Consider the following 24,041-nt stretch of genomic DNA (forward strand, 5'->3'; position numbering starts at 1 on the left):
AAAAGTCAAAAAAAAATTTGACCTCAAAATATCATAAAAAAGGTCACAGTATAGTAAGGCGTCAAAATCGGACAAAAAAAGTCAAACATTTTTTTGACCTCAAAATGTCATAAAAAACGTCATAGTATAGTAAGGCGTCAAAATCGGACAAAAAAAGTCAAAAAAATTTTTGACCTCAAAATGTCATAAAAAACGTCATAGTATAGTAAGGCGTCAAAATCGGACAAAAAAAGTCAATTTTTTTTTTTTACCTCAAAATGTCATAAGAAACATCGTAGTATAGTAAGGCGTCAAAATCGGACAAAAAAAGTCAAAATTTTTTTTGACCTCAAAATGTCATAAGAAACGTTGTAGTATAGTAAGGCGTCAAAATCGGACAAAAAAAGTCAAAATTTTTTTTGACCTCAAAATGTCATAAAAAACGTAGTATAGTAAGGCGTCAAAATCGGACAAAAAAAGTCATATTTTAAAACAGCCTCAAAATGTCATAAAAATGGTCATAGTATAGTAAGTCGTCAAAATCGGCCAAAAAAAGTCAAAATTTTTTTTAGCCTCAAAATGTCATAAAAATGGTCATAGTATAGTAAGGCGTCAAAATCGGCCAAAAAAAGTCATTTTTTAAAACGGCCTCAAAATGTGCCAAAAAACGTCATACTTTAGTAAGACGTCAAAATCGACCAAGAAAAGTCATACTTTAGGATGACCTTAAAACGTCATAAAAAACGTCATAATATAGTAAGGCATCAAAATCGGCAAACAAATGTCATACTTTAGTATGACCTCAAAATGTGCCAAAAAAAAGGCTTCAAAATAGGCCAAAAAATCAAAATGTCATTCAATTTAATCAACAAAACAACCTGAAGAGCCGCTTGAGCCGGCTCTTTTTAGTGAGCCGAGCCAAAAGAGCCGGTTCTCTAAAAAGAGCCAGAATTCCCTTCATTAGTCCATTTATTGTGGGACTTTCGTGTGGTGGATGTAGCTGCGTGTAGCTGCCGCTTAGCTTGTTAACCTAGCTAATTAGCTGATTAGCCTTAGGCTAGCTCTGTTGCTCTGAGCTAAGTGGCCGGGTTCTCGGCCGGCTGACCCGTAGAGTAACCGCCTCTTCGTCAAATATGGAAAGTACACTCCCACTAAAATCCAAGATGGTGCAGTTCAAATGCCCATGGCTTGGTCACAAAACCGACTCCCCGAAACCAATGGGTGACGTCACGGGTGCTACGTTCATGTTTTATACAGTCTATGCGTAAACCTTATACTTGCTAAAGATCAGCATGTTAACATTGTCTTTGCTAGCGTTTGGGCATGCTGATATTAGCATTTAGCTCGAAGCACCAGTGTTCCTCAGTACTTTGGCAGCCTACAGCCATGGATATAGACTCATGTTGTACTTGTTGTACACACACAGACAAGGTGCTTTTTTGTAGATTGCGTTGGTTGTTACTTGTTTACCGAAGTTTCACGTGTCCTTGACAAAGAATTTTTCACAGCAAAAAGAAACAAATATTTTTGCGTTTTTACAAATTGATTCTCTTTCTAATCAAGAAAGTGCTATGAAAAATACTGTTAGCATTCAGATTCAGTTTACTGTTGAGTTTTTTATTTTTTTAAATTGCAACAAAAAAAAATCACTTTCAGAATTAGCTTTGCATAATTACCACACTTGAATCGTCTTCTAAACCACATCCCAACAGCATTTATTCAGTTGACTGATTTGAAATTATTCTTACACAAATCCCTACGTTTGCAGCAACACAACACACAAACAGACTTCAGTGCACCAATTTTTGCCACCTACATATTGTATACAAAGCCACTCAATCAGTACAAGCAGTTCTCAAGTCAAGGACGGCTAACAACAAGCATACATTGCTTCCTGCTTCCATCATAAACCACATGTGGGTTCAGAACTGGTGAAGGTAAGGGACTACAGAAGATGTGTGTGTGTGTGTGTGTGGCAGGGGTGGGGGGTGTAACATTCAAAATTCAATCAAGTGAAGGCCATCTCCAGCAGGGTAACAGGGAGTGGAGGGGGGGGAAACTCAGCTGAAGTTTCCACTGGGCCTGCTGTGCTCTTAATGCAGCCTTGGATGTAATTGGGTCCCAGAAGGCTGTTCATTATCGGGGGTGAGCGAGGCAACAAAACAGAACGGGGTGGAAAGAGAAAGAAAATGTCTCATTCTTTGCTCAGTGCCTCTGTCCCAGCACCGTTATGGGACAAGAGTTAATTAAAAGAGCAGTTGATGCCTCTGTTTTTCTCATCAATCTCACTTCTGCTCTTATTAAGTTTGTAATGACAGCAGAGCTTGTCCCTGTCTGCCACCAGACACAAAAACAAGGGGGAGGAATGAGATGAAGGGAAGGGTGGGGCCGTTAATGTGAGGGACAGCTCATCTAAAAAAATCTCACAGTGGTCAACAACTAACATTCACCGTAATCCCTCAATCAAATCTCAGGGTGACGACATGTAGTCGGTAGAGGACAGTTGTACTTATGAAAAGGCAGGTTCTTTATTTGGGGTGTGGCAGAAGAGCCCATTTAAGAGGTGTGGCTTTGCACCCTAATCCTGTGGCTCCTATCTCCACCGCCTTGGAGGCCATTTTAATTCCCTCCATCATTACAGGGACCTTCCCTGGAAAGCTTTGGTAAAGGTGACTGCTGACACTGTCATTCACAAGGACTATTTCAAAATGTCAGCCCATGGCTGAGATTTGTCTCATTAAAGTTGGTGGAGTCCATTATATCCATCCCCTCCTCCGCCTGCCACACTCAATCAAGACAAGTTGGCGAATTGAAGGGGTTGAGGGAACGCTCATAATCATGCTTATTTGCATAAGGGCTACAGTGAGACAGACTGACCAACAAGAAAGGACAGTAGCAGAGGGATTCAGCTAAGAGAAAAACACTGCTAGTTGTTGCACACTACATTTGAAGAAGTCACAGGCAGGCCAGCTTCTTTTTGTCTTTTCTCCTCCAAATTGATGCGAGCTAGTAAGACTGTTTTCAGCTGAGAGACATCAAGAAATGTCAGCGTAACCGTGATGAAGACACTACAACGCCATCCAGGCTTTTGTTCAACAGTCTCGTGACCTGAAGATTTACATACAGCTTCAATAAAGCCAGACCCAAGATCCACCCACATATAGCCTTGCTCTTCATCTAAAGCATATCAACATCTTTACAGTTGAGGGGTTTCAAAGCCCCGGGATCACTCATGTAGATGTGTGACATCTGTGGGTGCGAGTGCCTGAGTGAGGGAGGGATGGACCCAAGCTTTTTGTCTCTCTCTGATCAGTCTCACTCGCCTCAGCTCACAATTGTGAAGCTGACAATGAAAACAGCCACTCTGGGAATTTCATTTGTGCAGCTCACAGGACGTTGCCGCGTTTAGGCTATTTCATATTTGTATTTACATATTGTGCAACCAAGGCCTATGACCACAAATTAGTTGTAAGAAGAAGTTCATCATGCGCGACAGTTGACTGTCAGGACGCTTAGGATGATCATCAGTGCCCTCATCATGTAGACTAATTTGGATGAGCAAGTTTTGTAGAGCTAAGCAGCTTGTTGATTGATAGAAAATTAATTAGCAACTATATTTTATAATCAATTAACTGTTTCTGTCGAGAAAAAAAAAGCCAAACATTACCTGACTCCAGCTTCTAAAATATTAAGTTGCACTTGTTTTTGTCAAATGATAGTTAACTGTATATCTTTGGTTTTGGATTTGCTGGTAGAACAAAAAGGGTATTTTAAAGCAGAGCTGAAACAATTAATCATTTAATAGACAGAAAATTACCCAGCAACTATTTTGACAAGCCATTAATCGTTAAAGCTGATTGTTTAAGCTGCTTTACTTTGTCATATGGTGGTAAACAAAAGATCTTTTGATGTCTTGTATTGTTGATCCAACAGTCAATTTGAAATAGATCTGACACAACTTGTCAGTCAATGGAAAGTTAATCAAGTATTTGATCATTGTTTAACCTGAAAAGTCAGTTTGTGGTTTCAGCTTCTCAGTTGTGAGAATCTGAAGCTTTTGTCTCTTTGTGATTGCAAAGTAAATATCTTTCGTACTGTTGGTCTGACAAAAACTAGCACGTTTAACATGTTGGGCTTTAGAAAATTGTGATTTCACTGTTTTCTCACAATAAATCAATACTCGAAGTGATAATTAGTTGCAGCCCTAATTTGAGGACATCCCTTTGGGCTAAGAAATTATAATTGGCATTTTTCTAGTTTTTGAAATGTTGTTGAAAAACCTGTTTGTCCAGAAGTAATCGGCAGATTAGCAGATAATGAAAATAATTGTTTGTTGCATCCATGAAGTGTTGTTTGTCAGTCTTTTGCAGTGACTGATTAAATCTCTGGCTGTAGAGGTTTGATTTGTAAACATAATGTATGTGCACAGCTCAGAATCTCAAAATGAACCATTCATCACTGTTTTCTTTTTACACTGAAGGGATCCCTGCCACATAGAGAATTTGAAGCCTAAAATTTTTTTGCGTCACCTTCACTTACTGAGCCGTCCTCCATGCCACTGCAAAATTAACTTAAAGTGTTTTGAAATGACATCATTACTTCAGGCACATGCAGTGCACAAAAAAAGACGTTAGTCACTACGATATTAAATGAAATCACCTCAGATTTAGAAAAAATAGCTAACATTTATTTATTTTTTTTCCATTTACAAAAAATGTTGAGAAAAAAAAATTCCATTAACTGTCCCCCTGCTGTCTGAGTCCCATGTAGAAAAGACAAAACAGACCCGTCACTATCCAAACATGGCCTTCACTAAAGTGTTCTGTTACAGACCAGTCTATCTGAAGCTGCACGATATTCTGATCAGCTGAGAGAGCGGAAGAGGGCGAACATCAAAAAAAGCACATTGTCTTCCCATTTAAAAGATATGTTTGCAAACATTTGTTCAGAGTAAAAACCACAAAGGAAACTGTGTGCTATTTTGAACACAAGGACCATGAAAATAAAACTGTTGACATGTTTAATCCAGTGTGGTGATGTTTTGTATGAAGCAAAGCTGTGGTACATTACATTATTGGAACAAGGGTAACTGAAAGTACAAAAAGGTCAATTGCCTAAGCCTGCATGAGTGTGTGTGCGTGTGTGTGTGTATTAGGGGGTATTACAATACAAATCTAGAGAGTGAAGACACTCGTGCCACAAGTACAGTTTGAACAGTGCTTCAGTCTGTCAAGGAGCACTTCATGGTGGCACACACACTGTTCAAGCCGCCAACAGTACAAGAACTAGTAAATGCAAGGACACAAAAGACAGGTAACACTGAAATTAGATCACTATTTATCAGTGTCCCTCTGATAATATACTCAGGTTGGAGGAAAAAAAATGCAAACGAACATAGAAAATTCTAGGTCAGGTAAAATCATTATAGAGACTTCTGTAAAAAAAAAAAAAGAAAGAAAGAAAGAAAGAAAGAAATGACCACATATAAATACAGTATATACAAACCTTAGAACACCTTAAACCGTATTATGGAAACAGCTGGCTGACGAACGAAGGTGGAGGGAGGCATTTTGATGGTCCTGGTGCATCTTTGAGTCCTGTGCCTTATACAAGTTCTCACTCTAGTGGTCTGTACGTGAACTGCAGTTGATTCTGGCCATGCTGGGAAAGAGAGCCAAATGGTAGTGTGCTGGTGTGGTCCAAGTCTGGATGACGATGAGTTCTAAGGAGCCCACATGGTTGATGGGCCTTTAACTTCCAGGAGGAATTTTACAGTCCAAAGCGGGCAGGGGTACGCCTGGGTGTCATGGGGGTCTGCTCTCTTCTTCCTGGTGTGCAGATTTTTACTGCCCTGAGGTAGAGAGAAGTCAGAAACAAGACGTTTTATTTGCTGTGAACAAATCATCGCTTACATTAGGTAAGCAGTTGTCTTTCTTTTATAAAAAAAAAAAAAAAAAGACTAAAGGTGAGGGGAGGACTGGCCTGTGTGGCTGAATATGAACATGAAAGCAGCAGGACTGGAGGAGAGGGAAAAGACAGGCTGGTGTCTCTGTGAAGAGTGTTGGGACGTAGAGCCTGACGCCTCTGACAGCACAATCTATCATCTTTAATTACAGCATCGTGACACCCTCACACTGCCCACACTTTCCTCATCTCTCTCTCTCTCTCTCTTCCTCACACACACACACACAGACACCTGCAGCAATTACAACCATCAGGCCATAACCCCCTTCTGTCACTGTGTCCCCCTCTCTCTGTTCACTACAGGAGAAACAGTTGTTTCTCTCCATACACAAGCTTCCACTGGTTTCATAACAGCAGTGCACGCATGTAGACATAAAGAGTTTATGTACACGTAGTACTAAGATTCAGATGTTTTAGACTATTTACTAAAAATTATGCATATTTTTTATTACAATTTAGCAACTGCAATATACAGTTATCCCTACACACTGCATTGGTTTTCATAACACAGTCAAAATATAGATGTCTCATATTAATATGTAACTAAAACTGCATTACCACACAACAACAGTCTAACTTTGACAAATATTAAGGCAGACTTGATGCACACTGTGATGGATTACACAACTCTAATTGATTTTCAATGCATGCAGAGCTGAACAGGAACCTATGGCTGCCTGGAATGGTAGGAATAATTACATCCATAAATCTACACCTATATAGCTTTCAGTTTAAAATGGTCAGCAAAAACATGAAGGATACACAGGCCTTTGTATTACTTGAAAATTTGTTTGATATTAGTGAAGATGTGATACCAAAGTTTCGGTGTTGGGCTTGAGAAGTATAAACAGGTTTTTCTACAAAACAATGTTTTTTTAAGAGTTCAAACTTAGTTCTCATGCAGCTGCAGTCTAAAATTAGGACAGTTATAATTTTAATTAGAAACGGCCTCAATAAGTTAAGAGTATTTGGTGCCAACTTTCAGTACTTGACAGAAGGGCTGCAACTAATCATTTTTTAAAAAAATCAATTCATCTGCAAATTATTTTCTTGAGTAACAGACGACTTGTTTGATCTATAAAATGTCAGGAAATGGTGAATAATGTCATCACACTTCACTGTCCAAAGCTCAAATCAACTGACAGCCATATACGACAAAGAAAAACAGCATTAAGGGGCCCTACTTATATGCTAAGGAGCTAAAACTTGTGGCGTTGTACTGTAAGTGATTCATATGGAACAACAACCCCGCCCACTTCCCGATCTTACCACTGATGTGATTCTAAAAACACTCGCTCACACACTTCTACATTTATACACAAAACAGATGACTGGGCCATTTAGTAATTCACACCACTGATCTGTGCTGGTGAGCAGGGAGTCAGGTGATAAGCAGCCAGCACATGAAGATGTACCCGACAAAACTATTTCATCCTGGTCACAATGAACTCATGGAGGAGATGCTTGTGAGGCCTGCCGGAGGACAAAGCAAGCCAAGAGCCCAGGAGAGCCTTCAGCGTTCACTATCACACATTCAACTTCCCCCTGCTTAAATCTAATTCTTAATCCCATACCTCGAGAGTGATTATTTTCAAAAGATCTGTCACAGACCTCGTCACACAAACTCAAGACAGATAAACCAGCTGATTAATTAACTATAAAAGTTCTTTTTTAAATCTGTCTTTATAACATTATTTCTCTGTGTAAAGCTCGTGGATGGGTGTGAAATTAATTTTTGGGTCTAATTTGAAAATGAACGTTCCCCTCCTTTCTCTGCTCTGCTGTGGCACAATTTAAATTGCTGCAGTAATGGGGGTCAGCCAGGAGTCAATATTATTTCTTTTTGTCTCGTCTGGAGGGACCAGAGGTGAGAAAAGCTCATCATGAAGAGTGAGAGAGTTGGAGTAGAGAGAGTGGGAGAGGAGGAAGAGGGATGGAGGGGTGAAGATATGGATTGGCAGTGAGGTAGGTAAATTAAACATTTCTATCTTGACTGTGTATGGAAAATGAGGGCCACGGGAAACTATTGTTGGATGTGGCCCCAGGTGTGAAGAGGGACCAAAAGGAGGAGAGATGGTCGCTGACTTACTTAAGACTGCTGCTGTTGCTCTTCTTCTCCTGCTCCTCTCGACGTGCTTTCAGCTGCTCCTCGGCCAGGGACATCTCCTCCTCCATGTTGTTGATCTCCTCTTTGGCTCGCCGACGGTTCTCCTGGAAGAGCAACCCAAACAAATGAGGAAGGTGTATTTCAGTCAATACAGCAGATTGTTAAGCATCTTATTCCAAAACCATGGGCATTAATATGCAGCTATAACAGCCTCCACTCCTCTGGGAAGGCTTTATGAACCTGGCTGCAGGGATTTGATCCCATTCAGGCACAAGAGCTGTAGGGATGTTAGCCACTTAAGTTGGGCAATAAGGTCTGTGTCACAGTGAGTGTTCCTGTTCATCCCAAAAGTGCAAGCCAGTCAAATTCTCCCACACCAAGCTGGGAAAATAATTTCTTTACAGGTCTGGCTTTCTGCACAGGGGCACTGTCATGTTGAAACAGGAAATTATTTTCCCCAAACTGTTGCCACAAGATTTGAAGCACAGTATTGTCCAAAAGCCTAAAAGGTCAGAACCCCTACTAAGGGTTGCAAGATAAACCTGGGTGGTTGCGAGGGGATTAACAGGATAGGAAAGCAACACAAAATTCACTGTATTGTAAAACTTCACTCCAATAATCATTTTTTTCCCTTGTGAGTTACAGAGCAATTTTTTCTCTTCGTGCCCTTAAAAATTATTTCGGAAAAGTCAAATGGTTTCATACCAGTATCGAGGGGTCACGAGCTAAAATGGTACTAAGCTACTGGTCTAAAATATACATATATGCTGTAATATTAAGGTTTCCCTGGATTGGAACTAAGGACTAAGGAAATCCCACACTAAAAGTACACAAATGTGGTCATTCCTAGCTGTTTTGTAAATAAACCTAATGTGCTGTAGCTGCCATGTCTCGCCTTACCTGTCTGCTTTTGCCCGCATGTTTGATGCTATAGAACATGGGCCCCAGTTCTGCAAGCCACTCTCCATCCACTGCAGTCACACACTGCATGTACTCCTACAACACAAAGCACAAGTTGAATATCAACAACACATGTATAATCCACATACACAGGTACATCACACACATTTCATTTATTGCTTTCATGCTGGCTAAGTTCTGTAGTCAACAGACTCTTTACCTTGGTGGTCATGACAAGCTCATGGTAGATGATGTAGTCTGGTGTGTAGCCCATACCAAACAGGGAGCTGGTAGGGTGGAGGTGGCATGGCATGCCTGTCCTCACGTTCACATATTCCCCAATGCCCTGGGAGCAAACACATGCATAAATAACAAATCAAATGTGCGACTCAGAATTTCTGGATGAGAAAAATGGGAGTGTGGGGTTTAGTGTGCTGAAGTTTAACTGTGTGTATTAGTCCAAGTGTGTGTGTTTGTAGCTGCATCTATTGGCGCCCTTTAAGGTCAGAGCGAAGCAGGTCATCTGGGCTAATTGGCTTCTTCACCTGGCTTAGGCAGCAGGAAAATGAATTTTAAGTATATCCAACACTGCTAGCCGGCTACTCATAAGTCAAACTGAGAACCTTGATTATATAGTCATGATTTCAAATTCCCTTTCAGATTTTAGCACTGTATTAATGTGAGGCCAGAAGGGATATTTCACCACTCTGTAATTATGCTGCTATAAATCTGCCACAACCAGTTGCCACTAGGCGTAACATATTAACCGAGGAAAACCCAGAGTGCAGAAAGTACCTTGAGCTTGGCAGCCTGGTGGAAGTAAGCAGCACATATGCACTTTCTGATGATGTCCCAGTCTGAGCCACAGGAAACCAGGTTCATCCTCTGCTGCACCATGATGTCCTTTAACTGGGAGCGCACCTCACGCACCTTTAAAGAAACAGCACTGGAAATGTAAGTGGAACTATACGGTGAACAAGCACTACCTGTTGCAAGGTTGTCCTGAGTAAACAGTTTGCTTCAAATCAGTTGTTTTAGGGGAAAATGCATCACTAAGTATCACAGAATGAATTCTCAGAAGTTGCCATACTTGCAGACTGACAGCCATTACACTGAGCAGGCCTCAAAAGGACCCGTGCTGTAAGCTACACACATTCAAACTAACTAAAAGAAAGAAACAACCCAAAATTTAAATGGTGTGATTTCCATATGATAATGCTGATGTGCTGGAATTTAACAAGTGAAAACTGAATGACAGGGTATCCATTCAGCAGTCTGACCTTCCGCATGGCCTTGGTGTGGATGAAGTGGTCATTGCACCAGATGCTGGAGTAATTATTGTTCTTCCACTGCATGTAGACGTTGAGGTAGGTGAGGTGGTCACTCTCTGGGACTGAGAACTTCTCCCTCACCTGGTCACTCTCTTCCTCACGACCCTGCAGAGACACAGGTAATTTTCCACATATAACTACATTTATTTTTTTGTTTCTTTTTTTGATCATTTAAGGTTATATTTCTATACAAACAAAATATTTTACTTATTTAAAAGTGTAAATACACAGCAGAAACAGGCTGTGAACTCAATATAGACAGAGATGTCACCTTTTAAGGTGACACAGCAAATTTATGAGCATATGTACCTATCCAGCAGATGTGCTGGATAGGTAGCAACATTAGCATTCATTGGGAGTCATGTTTCTTGCGCACCTGGCAAATTTCAGTGCAATATTTACGCTATATAACAACTATGTTCACCAGCTAGTCTCTAACTGTGTCTGTCTGCTGTCCAGTGCTAACTGAGCAGGTAGTGTACAGTTTGACCTTTCAGTGCCTTTTCCTAACTATGGCTAAAAAAAATGTTATTAGAGCAAAGAGAGTGAACCAGAACAGAAAATTTGTGGGCAGGAAAACCCAAACAATCAGCTAAAAAATGTTATAAAGTGCCACAGAGCTGAGAAAAACTGCAGAATCAGGTGATAATTCTCTGAACAATAAGGCTGGCAGACTCCCATCTATTTTGCACTGGCGCTTCCGAGTAAGTGGATAATGAACAGTATGTATTTCGGTTATGCAGTGACTGATGTACCTTAGGTCTGTAGAAGATGGCCGGCACAGACAACATGGAGACGATGATGAGGATGTCAGCACTGCAGCCCATGTCGCAGGACACAATCAGCATCTTGGAGAGGGCAGGGTCGAGGGGAAACTCCACCATCATACGTCCCGTCGGTGTCAAAGCACCTGAAAGGGCAAAAGAGAGTTACAAGGTCATACAAGAGCATGAGATTTGAAAAATGGAGGAAGGACAAGCACAAGCCGAGTGATAAGCTTCTTTTCCATCAAAAGCCTGCTGGCATGAGGGTGAAGCAAGTATAATGTGACACTTATTTGTCTATCTCCGTGACAGAGGAGGATGAACTGCTGACAGTTGAGAATACTTGTAGAGAATAAAGGAGAGTGAGATCAAAAACTTTGCCAGTTCTGATTTAAATGATTAGACGACAGAGTCTAAGAAGCTTATGAGGAGGAAAAGCAGAGAAGCAGAGCAGCCAGTTTGGGGCAGGTAAGCCTTAATCAGAGATAATCTGCTGTTAACACACCATACAGGGAATCATCAAAAGTCCCCCCTTATCCCCAAATCCCTAAATCCCATGGAATCTGGCTAAGGATGAGACAGAAATGAGACCCGACCAGTCAAATCAAACACAGGATCAGTTACTAGGCAATTACTCCACTGCCTAAACCTCACAACTAACTCCTCCAGGCCTGTTTGCAGTGTCTGCATCATCACTGCAGCATCCTTTACAGAAGCTAGTCTCCTGCCTGTGTTTGTGGTGTCAGCATCAATATGTAGTATCTCAAAGCCGCGCTGAGGGGGAAATACATTCCTGAGATCCACAATATTCTGTCACATCTTCATCTCAAAAGGAGGATGATTTATGCTGTTTGTCCCTGCTGTATATAAGTACTTTATGTACTGTATAAGACCGTTCTAGGCCAGGTATTGCGTGCTACAATTAGGAATACAAAAAGGGATATAGCATAAAATTTTTAGTGACAATTTTAAAATGTTATAGTCCAGTATTTGTTTGATTTTTACTTATTTAAATGTACGAAATGGTGTGCAAAATACAAAAGGGTTTCATAGAACAAAATTACTTTATTCTCATCTGCTTTCAGTGAGAATAGTATAGAGAGTATGTGGAAATTAACATAACCAAATCAGGCTGCATATTGATACATAAGAAATTTAATGTTTGTTATTTATGTGACTGTTTTCGGCCTGGCTACTTTATGATACCATTTAGTGGCAAAAAGACAAAGCTGAACTGACCTGATTTAAAACTTTATCTAATTAAGTTGTATTGAATTTAACAAAGTCTTCCTTTGGGGGCATCATTAGTTTGTGTAGTACTGTTCATTTCCATTAATGATTAATCTGCCAACTATTGTACCGGTTAATTGATTAATTGTTTGGTGTATAAAATGTCATATGAATATAGTGTAAATAAAGCACATCACATCGTAACTTTCTAAAATCTGAGTGATGTTTTCAAATTGCTTGTTTTATTCTATGAACAGTCAAAATCCCAAAGATATTAAATTTACTCTCATGTAAGACAAAGAAAAGTATGAAATCCTCACAATTAAAAAAAATAGTAGGGAATGCTTGAAAAAAGCATAATGATTCATCACTTATCAAAATAATATGTTTAATTAGTAGTCACAAAGCTATGAAACGGCAATATATTGAAATATTCAACATACTGAAAACCAATGAAACCCATACACTGTAGATGTATGTATCATGATAACATCAAATTATGATGCCACTGGTAATTCCAACCCGTTCCCCACCCACCTGTGTTGTCCAGAGCTCCCAAAATCCAGAGCTGGTACATGGAGTTGAGCATGTTGTCCTCAGGTGGCGGATCCATGAAGTGGAAGAGGAGCAAGTCCTGAACACCCAGAGACTTCAACAGCAGGACTACATTGGCCAGGTTGGTCCTTTGGATCTCTGGTATGGTGGTAGTCAGCATCTCATTCTTAAAAGCACTCTGAGTATAAAGCCTGGAGGGCACAGAGAAACACATAGATAAAAGTAAGATAAGAGTGTGAAATGTAAGCCACCAAGAATGATACTAAAATCAGTTTATTCTAAAACAAGTTAAATGTTTGTATATTCTTTTTTATTTTTGATGAAACACTGTGCAAACAGGGACAGAGAATATGCTTCTGTGGGCCATCTCGTTATGTGACAGTAATGTAAATGATTTTGTTCTATAATATGTGCAGACATGTCAGTGGGATTCTAACTAAGAAGTAAGGATCAGATTAAGATCAGCTGCATAGGAAAATTCAGGAAGCTACAATTTATTTAAGGAAATATAGAGTCAGCAGTGAAGGGAAACATCCAGAGCCAGAGTTAAAGTAAAGGACCTGGCTTAAAGCCTTCTCAACAATTACAGCTGTCTGATGTAGGAGCTTATAATTGCAGAATGTATATGGAGGCTTCGAGCTTGTGTGTGAGAGCGCCCTGTATTCACAGCTAAAAGGGTCTTTGAGTGGGGAATTCTCCATGCGAGTGGAGCAAACCAGAATGACTCACTCTGTGCAGCCTATAACAAACACACACACACACACTCAACTCAAACGCCTTAAATGAACTTGGTGTAAAGCTGTGTATGCCATGTAAAGAACTTGAACTAAGTTAGACACCAGAGATGTATGTATGATGTAGAAATGTATGTTCCTTCTCCCAGGAGGCTGTAAGGAGAATGACAAAATAAGAATATGCTTCCTTCCTTTGGATCAGGGGACTCTCAGTATTGACAGCTAAAAGCCAAAGTTAGCAACAGCCTTGCAGAAACCCAAATATGGCAAAATATGAACTATGCACTATTTCCAGCTCAGCACTCTTGGCATGCAACTGTGTGCATGTGTTTGTATCTGCAAGTGTATGCTGACAGCAGACAGGAGCCAACTATTACCTGTAACACTGCCCTGGTCCTGTACGTCCTGCTCTGCCAGAACGCTGGTTAGCATTAGCCTGACTGATGGGATAAACCTGCAGTGCATCCATTCCTATGCGAGGATTGAAAACCTGTTGAGAGGGAAAAAAAAGAAGTGAGGAAAATATAAGAAATGTCAGTTTGCTTTTGCTGTTATCTTTTTGCTATTATAAACTTCAACATGAAAATATATGTGTACAATTTATTTAAAATGTGACTGAGGCCTTGGAGTACCTTGAGTTTGCAGTATCCTGAATCCACAACAAACATGATTCCATCCACAGTAAGGGAAGTTTCAGCAATGTTTGTAGCAACAATGCATTTCCTCACACCATCTGGAGCCTAGCACAGAATAAAGTAAAGGCAATCAGCTATGTTTGTTTTCTCTTTTGTGTTCATTACAAGCCCTCGAAGATACTAAGTGTAGAAATGCAAATGAAATGAGGGAAATCCATTCACAAGTCCAAAAAAAGAAATATTATGAGAAGAGACTGATAGAAACCTTCTGGAAGATCTTGGCCTGGAGGTCAGATGGCAGCTGGGAGTAAATGGGCAGCACAGCCAGAGGTGGAGCATTCTCCAAGTCTTCCAACCGCTCCACAATCTGATCTGATGTCACCTGCAGGGACAAGTGAATATTTTAATTCCCTTCAGACCACAAGATGGACAATATCTCATGTTCTGTGGCAACAGACAAAATGAATATAAACTACAAGATAAGCAAGATGTGTCCAGCATGCAAGGCAGTTGTACTGTAGTATTATGTAAAAAAAAAAAATTAAAAAGAAAATTAAAAGGTAGAAACACTATAGATGCCCATGGTTGGGGAGACAAGCTCCAACAACTTTGCTGGAGCTTGGCATATTGACCAACCAACATTTTATGTTTTGAGGAAAGTTGTAGAGAAAAATTAATTTCACCTTGCACATGAAATTTAAATTACAGTTCTTCGTGCAACAAGTTAATGCATAACAACCACTTGACTGACAATACCAGCCATGTGTCTCACCTCGATATCCTCCTGACCAGGCATGAAGATGAGGATGTCTCCCACCAACCCGCTGAGGTGGATCTGCAGGGCCTGCTTCACTGCTGCCTCCACGTAGTCCTCCTGAGGTGTCTACACATACAATACCACAAAGTATATTAACAAAAGCACTGAAATAACTCTTGAAAGGTCACAATTCTTAGAGTTTTGAAACTACAGTGTCACTACAGTGGACAACTTTTTTACAGTTACATGCCAAAAGTTTCATTTTGACCAAGATATGTATTTTCTGTGAGTTATTTCTATAGAAAGCTGTGTACTGAAATGAAATATGATTAAACAGTGATACATATTTTTTAAGACATATTTATATGTGTCTTAAGGTTAAACACATATTTTAAAAGTTTAGAAATTCATTTCAATCTATGAATGTTCCTTAAAAAATATATATCATTAAGATGATCTCAGAAAAATTACATATGAGATGTGACACCTGAAATATGGAACAATAGTAATGATCTCAAGCTAGCAAAATGATCTAGTGGCAGAGATGCAGTGGAGTGTTCCTGCAGTGTAAATGCCTAAACTTAAAGTAGAATCAAAACATAAACTTACCTTGCTAAACAAGATGTCAACTGGAAACGTTCTCCCTGGAATATGGAATATGGGTACATTGCCAAAAAATGCTGCAAACTTGTCTGAGTCCATAGTTGCAGAGGTAACTATGAGTTTCAAATCAGTGCGTCGAGATACAACCTGGTAGAAAACAGCAGACAGAAATTATAAAGCGAGAACATCATGACGCAAATTTAGCACTGAATCACAAGTTACACACAGCTGCATGTTTTGAAAATGACAATAAGAATCTTTAATGGGTGTTAGGTAGTTGTATGCTGACCTCACGTAACAGGCCAAAGAGCACATCAGTATTCAGGGAGCGTTCGTGAGCCTCGTCCATGATAACAGCACTGTAGTGGTCCAGGTCAGACTCCCTCAGTGACTCTCTGAGCAGGATACCGTCTGTCATGTACTTTATCAGAGTTTTCTCTGATGTGCAGTCCTCAAAACGGATAGCATAGCCCACCTGTAAGCAACACAGTCAGTCAGTAATCAACTGAAAATATTACTGGACTTTAAAACACCTTCTTACATCAAATACTGTTGTATGACATGTATGTGGACTACAGAAATATTATACCACATTTTAAAACCAAAAATGCAACCTCATATCAGTGTTTGCGGTCACAGAGCCATTTCCTAACCAGTTCTTCTTAATATTTAAGAGATTCCAGTGTTTCACTTCATGTGTTATATTCAATTTGTCCACTAGATGGTGGTGTGACTTAATATTGAGTTTCTGCCTGGGGCCCCTCAGACTGGGCACACAATACATTAAATACTGCACTGAACAAGTCATTTCAATCAGCTTCACAGCAGAGATACAAGAACACAGAACAAAGTAGCTGTGTTTGTCTGTACTCAGCAGTCAAACAAGTCCACAAGAGTTAACGTACTAAACCAAACTGTACAATGCTGAAGCTGCACTCTGGTTCAAGTTCTCCTTGCCTTTTAAGATAACTGGGACTTTATTTAAACCTGTTGGACTGTTGCCATCAGTGTAAGTCTGTTCCAAGATCTAAACAATTAAATTGTTTACAGACACTGAGCGTTATTATCAACCAAGATGGTAAAAACTGTAATTAAAAAAATATAATCATAATTCCTTATAATTCTGCATATGCCAAAATAGATTAAATTTGCAAAATCAGCTATGGCCAATAGCTACAGTGAATTCCTAAACTGATTTTCTACATGCGATAATCAATATTTAGAACATTATCTTTTCAGCCACAGTAAATTAATTCATATTAAATGGTCACGTCAGTCAGAGATAAAGCAGCACACAGAAGCAGACTACTGGTTGGCTGGTTGTTCCAGCCAGCTTTCTCACCTCCTCTCCAAGGTTGGTGCCAATCTCTTCGCTAACTCTCTTGGCGACACTCATGGCTGCCACCCTCCGGGGCTGAGTACAACCCACCATGCCGTAGCTGGTGTAGCCATCCTCATGCAGGTACTGGGTCAGCTGGGTGGTCTTCCCACTGCCCGTCTCCCCGACAACAATCACTATGCTGTTGTCCCTGCAGATGGACAATGAAACGGTCAAAGTTATAACTCAGTCCAAAGATAACTCATCACAGTTTTGATGCAAACACTCTATCTGGATAAAAATACCTTATGATATTAAGAAGTTGCTGTCTGACAGCAAAAATAGGCAGGTACTGTCTCTGCTCCAGAAGGCTCTTTTTCTTAGCGAACTCACTGCTGGCCTCCGTCTTTTCTTTCATGTGGTCTGCAAATTTCTGCTCAGCTCTGTAAGGCAGAGAGAGAAAAGACACCAAAAGTTAATATGGCAAGTCAGACAAGTTAAGCCTCTGGATTATTAAAAGAAAATGTCAAATGTCATCTAGATCCAAACTTTACATAGACAGTCTGGTCACCTGTAGTCTACTTTGCCGTCCTCGCCAACAACTTTGCCTCCAGAGACATCTTCCTCATCCGCCTTCTTGATCCCCATGATATCTCCCAACTTGGTGCCTGCCAGTTCCCAGTGTTTGTGTTGTGCCTGACAACAGAATTATTCCAATTATATATATATCATATAATTGTGACGATTATAGCTTCAAATTACAATTTCGTGCACATTTAACACACAGAAGAGATGACGAAGGATCTGGTGTCACATTTGTCAAGTTGTTTCACCTTGCTGATGGCTGTTGGCAGTGAAAATGTCATCAGGTAAGGTAATCTTGAATAAATTATTTACTTAAAGTGATGAAGTTTGACAGCATTGGCATTTTCAACTGGACAGGTGTGCACCAACAAACCCCATTAACATTTCTCAACAGAAGAATATATGATTTGTTAAAATTAAACCCTGGTCAGGAGCAGGATTGCAAAACCAGGTCAAACCCATTCAAAAGTTTTAATTTCATCAAGTCTTCCTTGCTTCAGTTTCAAAGTAATACTCATTTATTGCAAATCACTTTAATTTTCAGTTATTAATCCAGCCAACCTTTTTGCGTTCTTTCTGCTCACGATGTTTACGGACAAGCTGGCTGCCCTTTCGAGAGATAATGGCCATGTCAGAGGTTGCATCTTTCACTGGAATGACAGGCTCCGGCTGCAGCGGGAAATAAAATACACAAGTGCACAAACATTTAGATCAAAAACAAACTCCTCATGTATAGTTCTGACACATCTAATGATCCAAATCATTAAATATTATTATTAAATATTCTAGTCTCTGTCACCTGTTTAGTGAAGACTATTCTTCCATCCAGGAAAGGAGGAACCAGGTTGTGAACCAGCAGGTGAACCTTGGCAGCATTGTCCTCCTCAAAGTCTTCATCCACCTCCAACCTCTGCACCACACCACTAGTCAGCATACGGTTGGTCTCCCACCGCTCATTATCCTGAGAAAAGAAACACAGCTTGTTAAAAAAGATCTACTAACACAGACAGATGCACTAACAAGACAAATATACAAATACCATATATGCATGCTGACACACAGATCTGATTAGGTTCATATGAAGCACAGTGGCTGTACCTCATTGATCTGTCGCTTCTGGGCGGATATTCTTTTCTGGGTCTGCTTCTGAAGGATCTGTTCTCTCTTCTTTACATATTCCTCTGACGTGGAAGTGAAAGGGTTGTGGAACTCATCATAGCCTTCATCCATCATGTACCAATCTCTGTCAGCTTGCTGCAAAACAGTGAGACATTAAAAGTTGTAAAAAAAACATACCACTAGAAAATAATTAAAAGTTTCTATGAGGCATAAATGGGGGATAACTGTACTACTCACCTTCTGGTCCTCCTCCCACTGTTCTTTCTCATTCTCATTATCAAACATAATTCCTCCCTCACCATCTTCTTTCCTACCTGAAGAAGAAACAGAGTAAGAATTGGTATCAGACATACATTATTTAAATCATTTGTGTAGATATAAAATGGCTTGTTTTTAGAACAGCACCTTTTCCTTGTGATAAACGAGGGGTAGAACCCAAATGCTTTCTGTCGTTGGCCCACTCATTGTACTTATAGGACGGGGTAGGCAGGGGTGTGTCGTCAGGGTAACGGCCTCTGACTGACCTAAGCACACAGCAGGCAGAGAGTTATGCAGGCATCAAGAACCATTAGTTTCTCAACAGCGAGGCATTTGAAGTGTTTGACGGGCACTGAACCATCAAGTATTGTTTGCTATCACAATCCCACTATCAGCTTTATGTAGATTTTTCAAATAGAAAACTAAGGCTTTGGGGACGAGGCAAAGAAAATGTGAGATAAAATGAATGATGGCTGTTTTGCTTTTACCTGTCCCTCCTCTCACTCTCTCGGCCAGAGCGATGGCTTCGCTCTGAGCGATCCGACTCTCTGTGAGATGGGGCAGGGGATGGAGACTCCCACTGGGAACGCCTTGAACTGGCATAACCACTGTCATCCTCATCCCAGTTGGAGCGTGAGGGTGTGAAAGCATCTGTTTAAAATTAAGACAGCTTAGTCAAACAGTATAATTAAAGGTGCTTCTTACAATTGCGATTATACAATTGCACAATAATGATAAAAGGAAGTAAATCAAATAAACAATACTACCTCTTGGGCGATGCTGTGGTGTGAGGGGTTCATCTCTCTTACTCCCCCGGCTGATGCGATCGGACCAGCCATCTCTCTCTGAGCGCTCACTCCTCTCACTGCGCTCCCAACGCTCCGACCGGCTACTGCTGCTGCCACGAGTATGGCCACTGTCTCGCTCATCTGGCAGGCAGAGAAAATGGAAAGTTACTCTCAACAATCTCGACTGCTGACCAGGGCTACACTAAACATTTGCTTTCATTATTGAGTGAACTACTGATTACATTTTTCAGACTCTAGATCCGTTTTACAATAAATAAACCTTTTAGAAAAGCAAAATAATGAACAATCATCAAAATGTAATTTCTAAATGTTGTGACATTACTCAAAAAACTAAATGCATCCATTTATAATAATATGACACAAAAAAGCAAGCAGAACCAGGAAACATCTAGAATTTTAATTTGATAAATAATGATGGACTGCGACCAAAAGTCTAGTCGCATTAAAATCCCATTACTGCTGCATGACTGCATCATCACCTCTTTCACTCCTTCGGTCTCTGCCCTTATCTCTGCTCCTTTCTCTGTCCCTTTCTCTGTTCCTGTCCTCTTTGGAGGAGGCGTAGACTCCATGCTCACGTCTGTCTTTCTCTCTCTGCTGGTGCCTGCGTCTGAACTCATCACTGACCCCCCCAGGGTTTGAGGGGGTCTCTGAGCCAGTTACACGATACTTCCTACTGACAAGACAAAAACAAAATATGACACATTAGTTATACTTTATATATTTGCATGCTACTAAGGTTACAAAAATGAGTAAAAGTGGAAAAATATTCTAGTAATGCATAGACATTAAAAGAAAAAGGGGTGTAATGTTTTTCAATGAGTCACAGTGACAGTCCTGGTTTAATATTTGCATTGGTATAGTAAGCGTACCTTTTTCTATGGAAGGATTCACAAGCTAAAATCTATAAAAAACTGCTTCAAAAAATGACAGTGGGAGGGCCAGGGGTTTACAGACCCAAAGTTTTCTATAATAAGTTAATAAAATACTATTAAATATCTATCAAATTATCATATTAAATAACAAAACCAAAATATATAACCATGAAGTTATGAAAATGCAAGTAGTTCTTAAAATTCAGCCCAATATTATAAAATTATCCTACTTCTCACAGTTTATTGTGTTATTTCATTCTAGCAGTGTTTATTTTAAAAATGTCTGTTTTTATTTCACAAAGCTTATTTCCCCAATTACTGTTAGATTTCATAATGTCACTTTTGATCTCAAAGTCTTGGCTGTGTGATATTATGAAATAAAATAATCTTTTTTGTTTTCTTTCATAATGTCTTGTTTATTTGAAAACTTTGGGTCTCCACAGACATGAGGGATGGGTGTTGCTTGTCTGATTATAAATTATCCATAATTATCAACAAAATTTTATTCCGTGTGAAGCACTGACACTTACCTTTCCTTCTTAGCACCTCTGTTCTTATCATCATCATCTTCTTCATCAGAGCCAGAGTCACTTTTACCTTCCTCCCAGTCCTGGTAGGAGGAAACTTTGGACTTCTTTCTATTTCTGTCTTCACCACTAGAATCTGCCTGTTCCTTACTCTCACGCTCCTTCCTTTTCTGGGCTGCCAGCAGATCCAAGCCCAGCAAAGATGTGCGTGGAGTTGGTGCCCGAAAAGTATGGTTTTCTACAGCAGCACTTTTTTTCTTTACGATAAGGCCACCAACTTGAGCAGATGGGTTGGTCCCTTCCAGCCTATGTATAGATTCATCATCATCCATTATCTGTGGGGAAATAATGACATGTGTAAGAGGTGAAGATGTGTAATACTACTAAATTGTTGTTCATGACAATCCATCTATCATCCATGCCACTTCTCGAGATATTACTGTCATAGAAGCCTAAGAAAGTCAGAAAACATTCACAGTTGAGAACTTGGAAACAGTGAAATTTTAGCATTTGTCCTTATAAATAACTTAGATGAGATGCTGGAACAAGAGTGTTTACGATTCTTTCTTCATAAACCACTTCAACATTTACTGGGTTCAAATTTTCCGTCAGTCTACACTGAACTGCAATTCGTGTCTGTTTCCCCACCATGGACACAAAGTTGGTTGTAAAATTAAAGGCTTTTGTTTCCATCTACCATCAGGACAATTATTTAACCTGATTTTACTTTCAGCTCAAAGGGGCAACGCATAATAATCTATTGAATAACAATACGTAACAACCCAACAAACAATAATCCATAGATAACTTAGATAAGTCGTAGTTATTCCTCATATGACAAGCACACTACCAGCGTCTTTTTGGCTAACCTTAGCCCCATCTGGGACCTTAACACTACGTACATTGCTCCAAAATCACACATGGGGCTAGGCTCTAACGAAGCTTTCAGGTCTTTTGTTTTACGTTCACGGTAATACTGTTTCAAACTGTCATGTTTTCCGCAGGAGTTGGTTTTGTTACTGGTGAAAACACGAGGGCAGCTCACCGTAACTCATCGAAGAACCTTTAAGTAAAATTACGTACCTCAGACGGAGCAGCTAACGTTAGCTGGACCAAGGCCGGTGGCAAACAGCGGGAAAATGCCGCCTTTTTCTTTGGGTGTCAAAACCAGAAACTCTCGAATAAAGTCGAAGACTTGAGGTCAGGTAATGGATGGGTAAGCAGTCCAGAAAATGGGGGATTTAAGGCTGTCACTGGAAAATATTATACTGCGGCTTTCGTAAATACGGTGCGTATGTTTACAGGCAAGACGGCAGCCATTGCAATCCCACAAGTCCCTGGGCTGGCAGAAAAACAAAATGTAAAACTTTATTGAAACTGGTTGTGTTAACAGAGGGAGAGGACTGAGGGAAGAACATAGAGCATGAGACTCCTTCAAGCTTAAAAAAAAAAAACTTTAAAGTTTTCCACACAGCATCCAAAAGACCTATTATCTTACCTCTGTCAGACAATAATAGACAACAGGAATTAAAACAGTTGGCTACTCCTCTTTAAACGGTTTTTATTCAGTGCATCATTAGAAATAATATGGATTATTTCCCCAATAGAAGTAAATACCTTTTTATTATTTGCCTTTTCTTTGTTTTTCTTTATGATTTATAAATACTACCATATAATACTAATACAGCCTTGCCTGGAGAATACTTTCCAAATAAGTAGGTGAAAGAACTATATGATCTCTGATTTTAAACTTGAAATGTTGTATATTGGAAAGTAAACTAATAAAATCTTCATTAAAAGGAATTGTAGCTGAGACAAAAAGGACATCACATCTTAGAATTTGAAATCACAAAGAAAACGTACCAGCGGCCACAGAAAACTGGAGAATGTGTGGCATCTCTGTCTTATGTTTGTGCAAAGTACTGAGTTGTAAACTGATTAAACAAAAAAAGAAAAAAGAACATAAAAAGCCAGGATGTTGTGACACTAACTGGCAACATTTTAGACTGAACATTTTGATGGTCACATCAAGTTAATGCATTTTTATAAAAACCTTAACATAACATAATGACCACTACAAAACATAACCTGGATATCTAAATGGATAAAGTTACACTAACTGACTTAACACTTGCACAGTACTCCATTTGTTGTGTTAATTAATAGAGCACTATTGGGGGCAAGTACTTTTCAGATAATCTTCTTAAAATGTTGCGCAAGTTTTTTTCTTTGGCAAAAGAATAGGGATGGATGTCACAACCAGTGATATTTTTACTAATGTACTATTGTATATTTGGAACTTATTTATCCCTGAATGTTGTACGAACTTATCAGTCTCTCCTTGGCACAGTATTTTATGCAGAGTGGTTATAGTAAAGAAAATAATGTTACAACTTTAGGAATGTGTGCAGAGGTATTTGGGTAATCTGTTGGGATGGGGGTGGGGTTAGTGACAAGGTTTGTGCCTCATGCAGCAAGTGTTCTTGCTCTTGTTGCACAAGTAGATATTTTATCCGGTGGGTTAGTTGGACCACAAGTTATGCTGTGTACTGAAAAAAGTATCTTTTCTGTTTTAGTGTGTATTAAGACAAGTCTCCTAAAAGACTTTGCCAAATATACGTGTATAAGAATGTAGCTGCAGAGGATGAAATCCAGATTTTTCCATGTGAAGTATCTGGTGAAGAATTGGCAAAGTACATATCTGCCACTATCTCCCTGTGGTTGGCAACCTGACCTATCAGTAACAAACATATGCTTCACAGGCCCCCTATCAGCACAGAAAGAGGCACTATCCTGTTTTGTAGCACACCAGCAAAGGGCATCACTTCAAATTATTCCAATGTGTAAAAATGTATGGTTTAAATGTATATCCTTTGAGTAAATGAAATAAAATTTGATGTGATGCATTAATTCAATTGAATCCCAAAAACTAGGAAGCAGTGCCCAGGACCTACAACCAAAGTAATTTTCTGTTGCAGTGGTTCCAATTCT

The 24,041-nt window shown here is 39.7% G+C and overlaps 1 protein-coding gene across 2 annotated transcripts; it reads right to left on the bottom strand.

Annotated features, from left to right (window-relative positions):
• Positions 1-4,985: 4,985 nt before the first annotated feature.
• On the bottom strand, positions 4,986-22,364 carry dhx38 (DEAH (Asp-Glu-Ala-His) box polypeptide 38). Of its 2 annotated transcripts, none has more exons than XM_041036439.1 (27): positions 22,134-22,364; positions 21,054-21,385; positions 20,128-20,321; positions 19,607-19,768; positions 19,328-19,490; positions 18,987-19,105; positions 18,819-18,895; positions 18,561-18,716; positions 18,262-18,423; positions 18,024-18,131; positions 17,449-17,573; positions 17,183-17,320; positions 16,902-17,088; positions 15,849-16,034; positions 15,566-15,706; positions 14,972-15,082; positions 14,465-14,581; positions 14,197-14,304; positions 13,942-14,054; positions 12,813-13,021; positions 11,037-11,191; positions 10,231-10,386; positions 9,746-9,880; positions 9,171-9,296; positions 8,951-9,046; positions 8,033-8,154; positions 4,986-5,830 (listed from the first exon to the last, which is right to left on the bottom strand). In XM_041036439.1, exons 2-27 carry the CDS (start codon positions 21,380-21,382, stop codon positions 5,749-5,751), a joined length of 3,777 nt encoding a protein of 1,258 aa, XP_040892373.1. In that variant the 5' UTR covers positions 21,383-21,385; positions 22,134-22,364; the 3' UTR covers positions 4,986-5,748. The 2 variants fall into 2 exon arrangements, with proteins under 2 accessions (XP_040892373.1, XP_040892366.1); XM_041036432.1 differs by having other exon boundaries at positions 20,128-20,324.
• Between the last annotated feature and the right edge of the window lie 1,677 nt (positions 22,365-24,041).

The sequence above is a fragment of the Toxotes jaculatrix genome, chromosome 1 (genome assembly GCF_017976425.1).
Source record: "Toxotes jaculatrix isolate fToxJac2 chromosome 1, fToxJac2.pri, whole genome shotgun sequence".
Taxonomy (NCBI): Eukaryota; Metazoa; Chordata; class Actinopteri; family Toxotidae; genus Toxotes; species Toxotes jaculatrix.

What these genes read in the sequence shown, in the direction of transcription:
- dhx38 (XM_041036432.1), bottom strand. Translation starts at nt 21,382, where the DNA reads ATGGATGATGATGAATCTATACATAGGCTGGAAGGGACCAACCCATCT. An exon ending in AGAGGTGCTAAGAAGGAAAG is followed by an intron (nt 20,325 to 21,053) that starts GTAAGTGTCAGT and finishes TTGTCTTGTCAG; the next exon opens with TAGGAAGTATCGTGTAACTG. An exon ending in AGACCGAAGGAGTGAAAGAG is followed by an intron (nt 19,769 to 20,127) that starts GTGATGATGCAG and finishes TCTGCCTGCCAG; the next exon opens with ATGAGCGAGACAGTGGCCAT.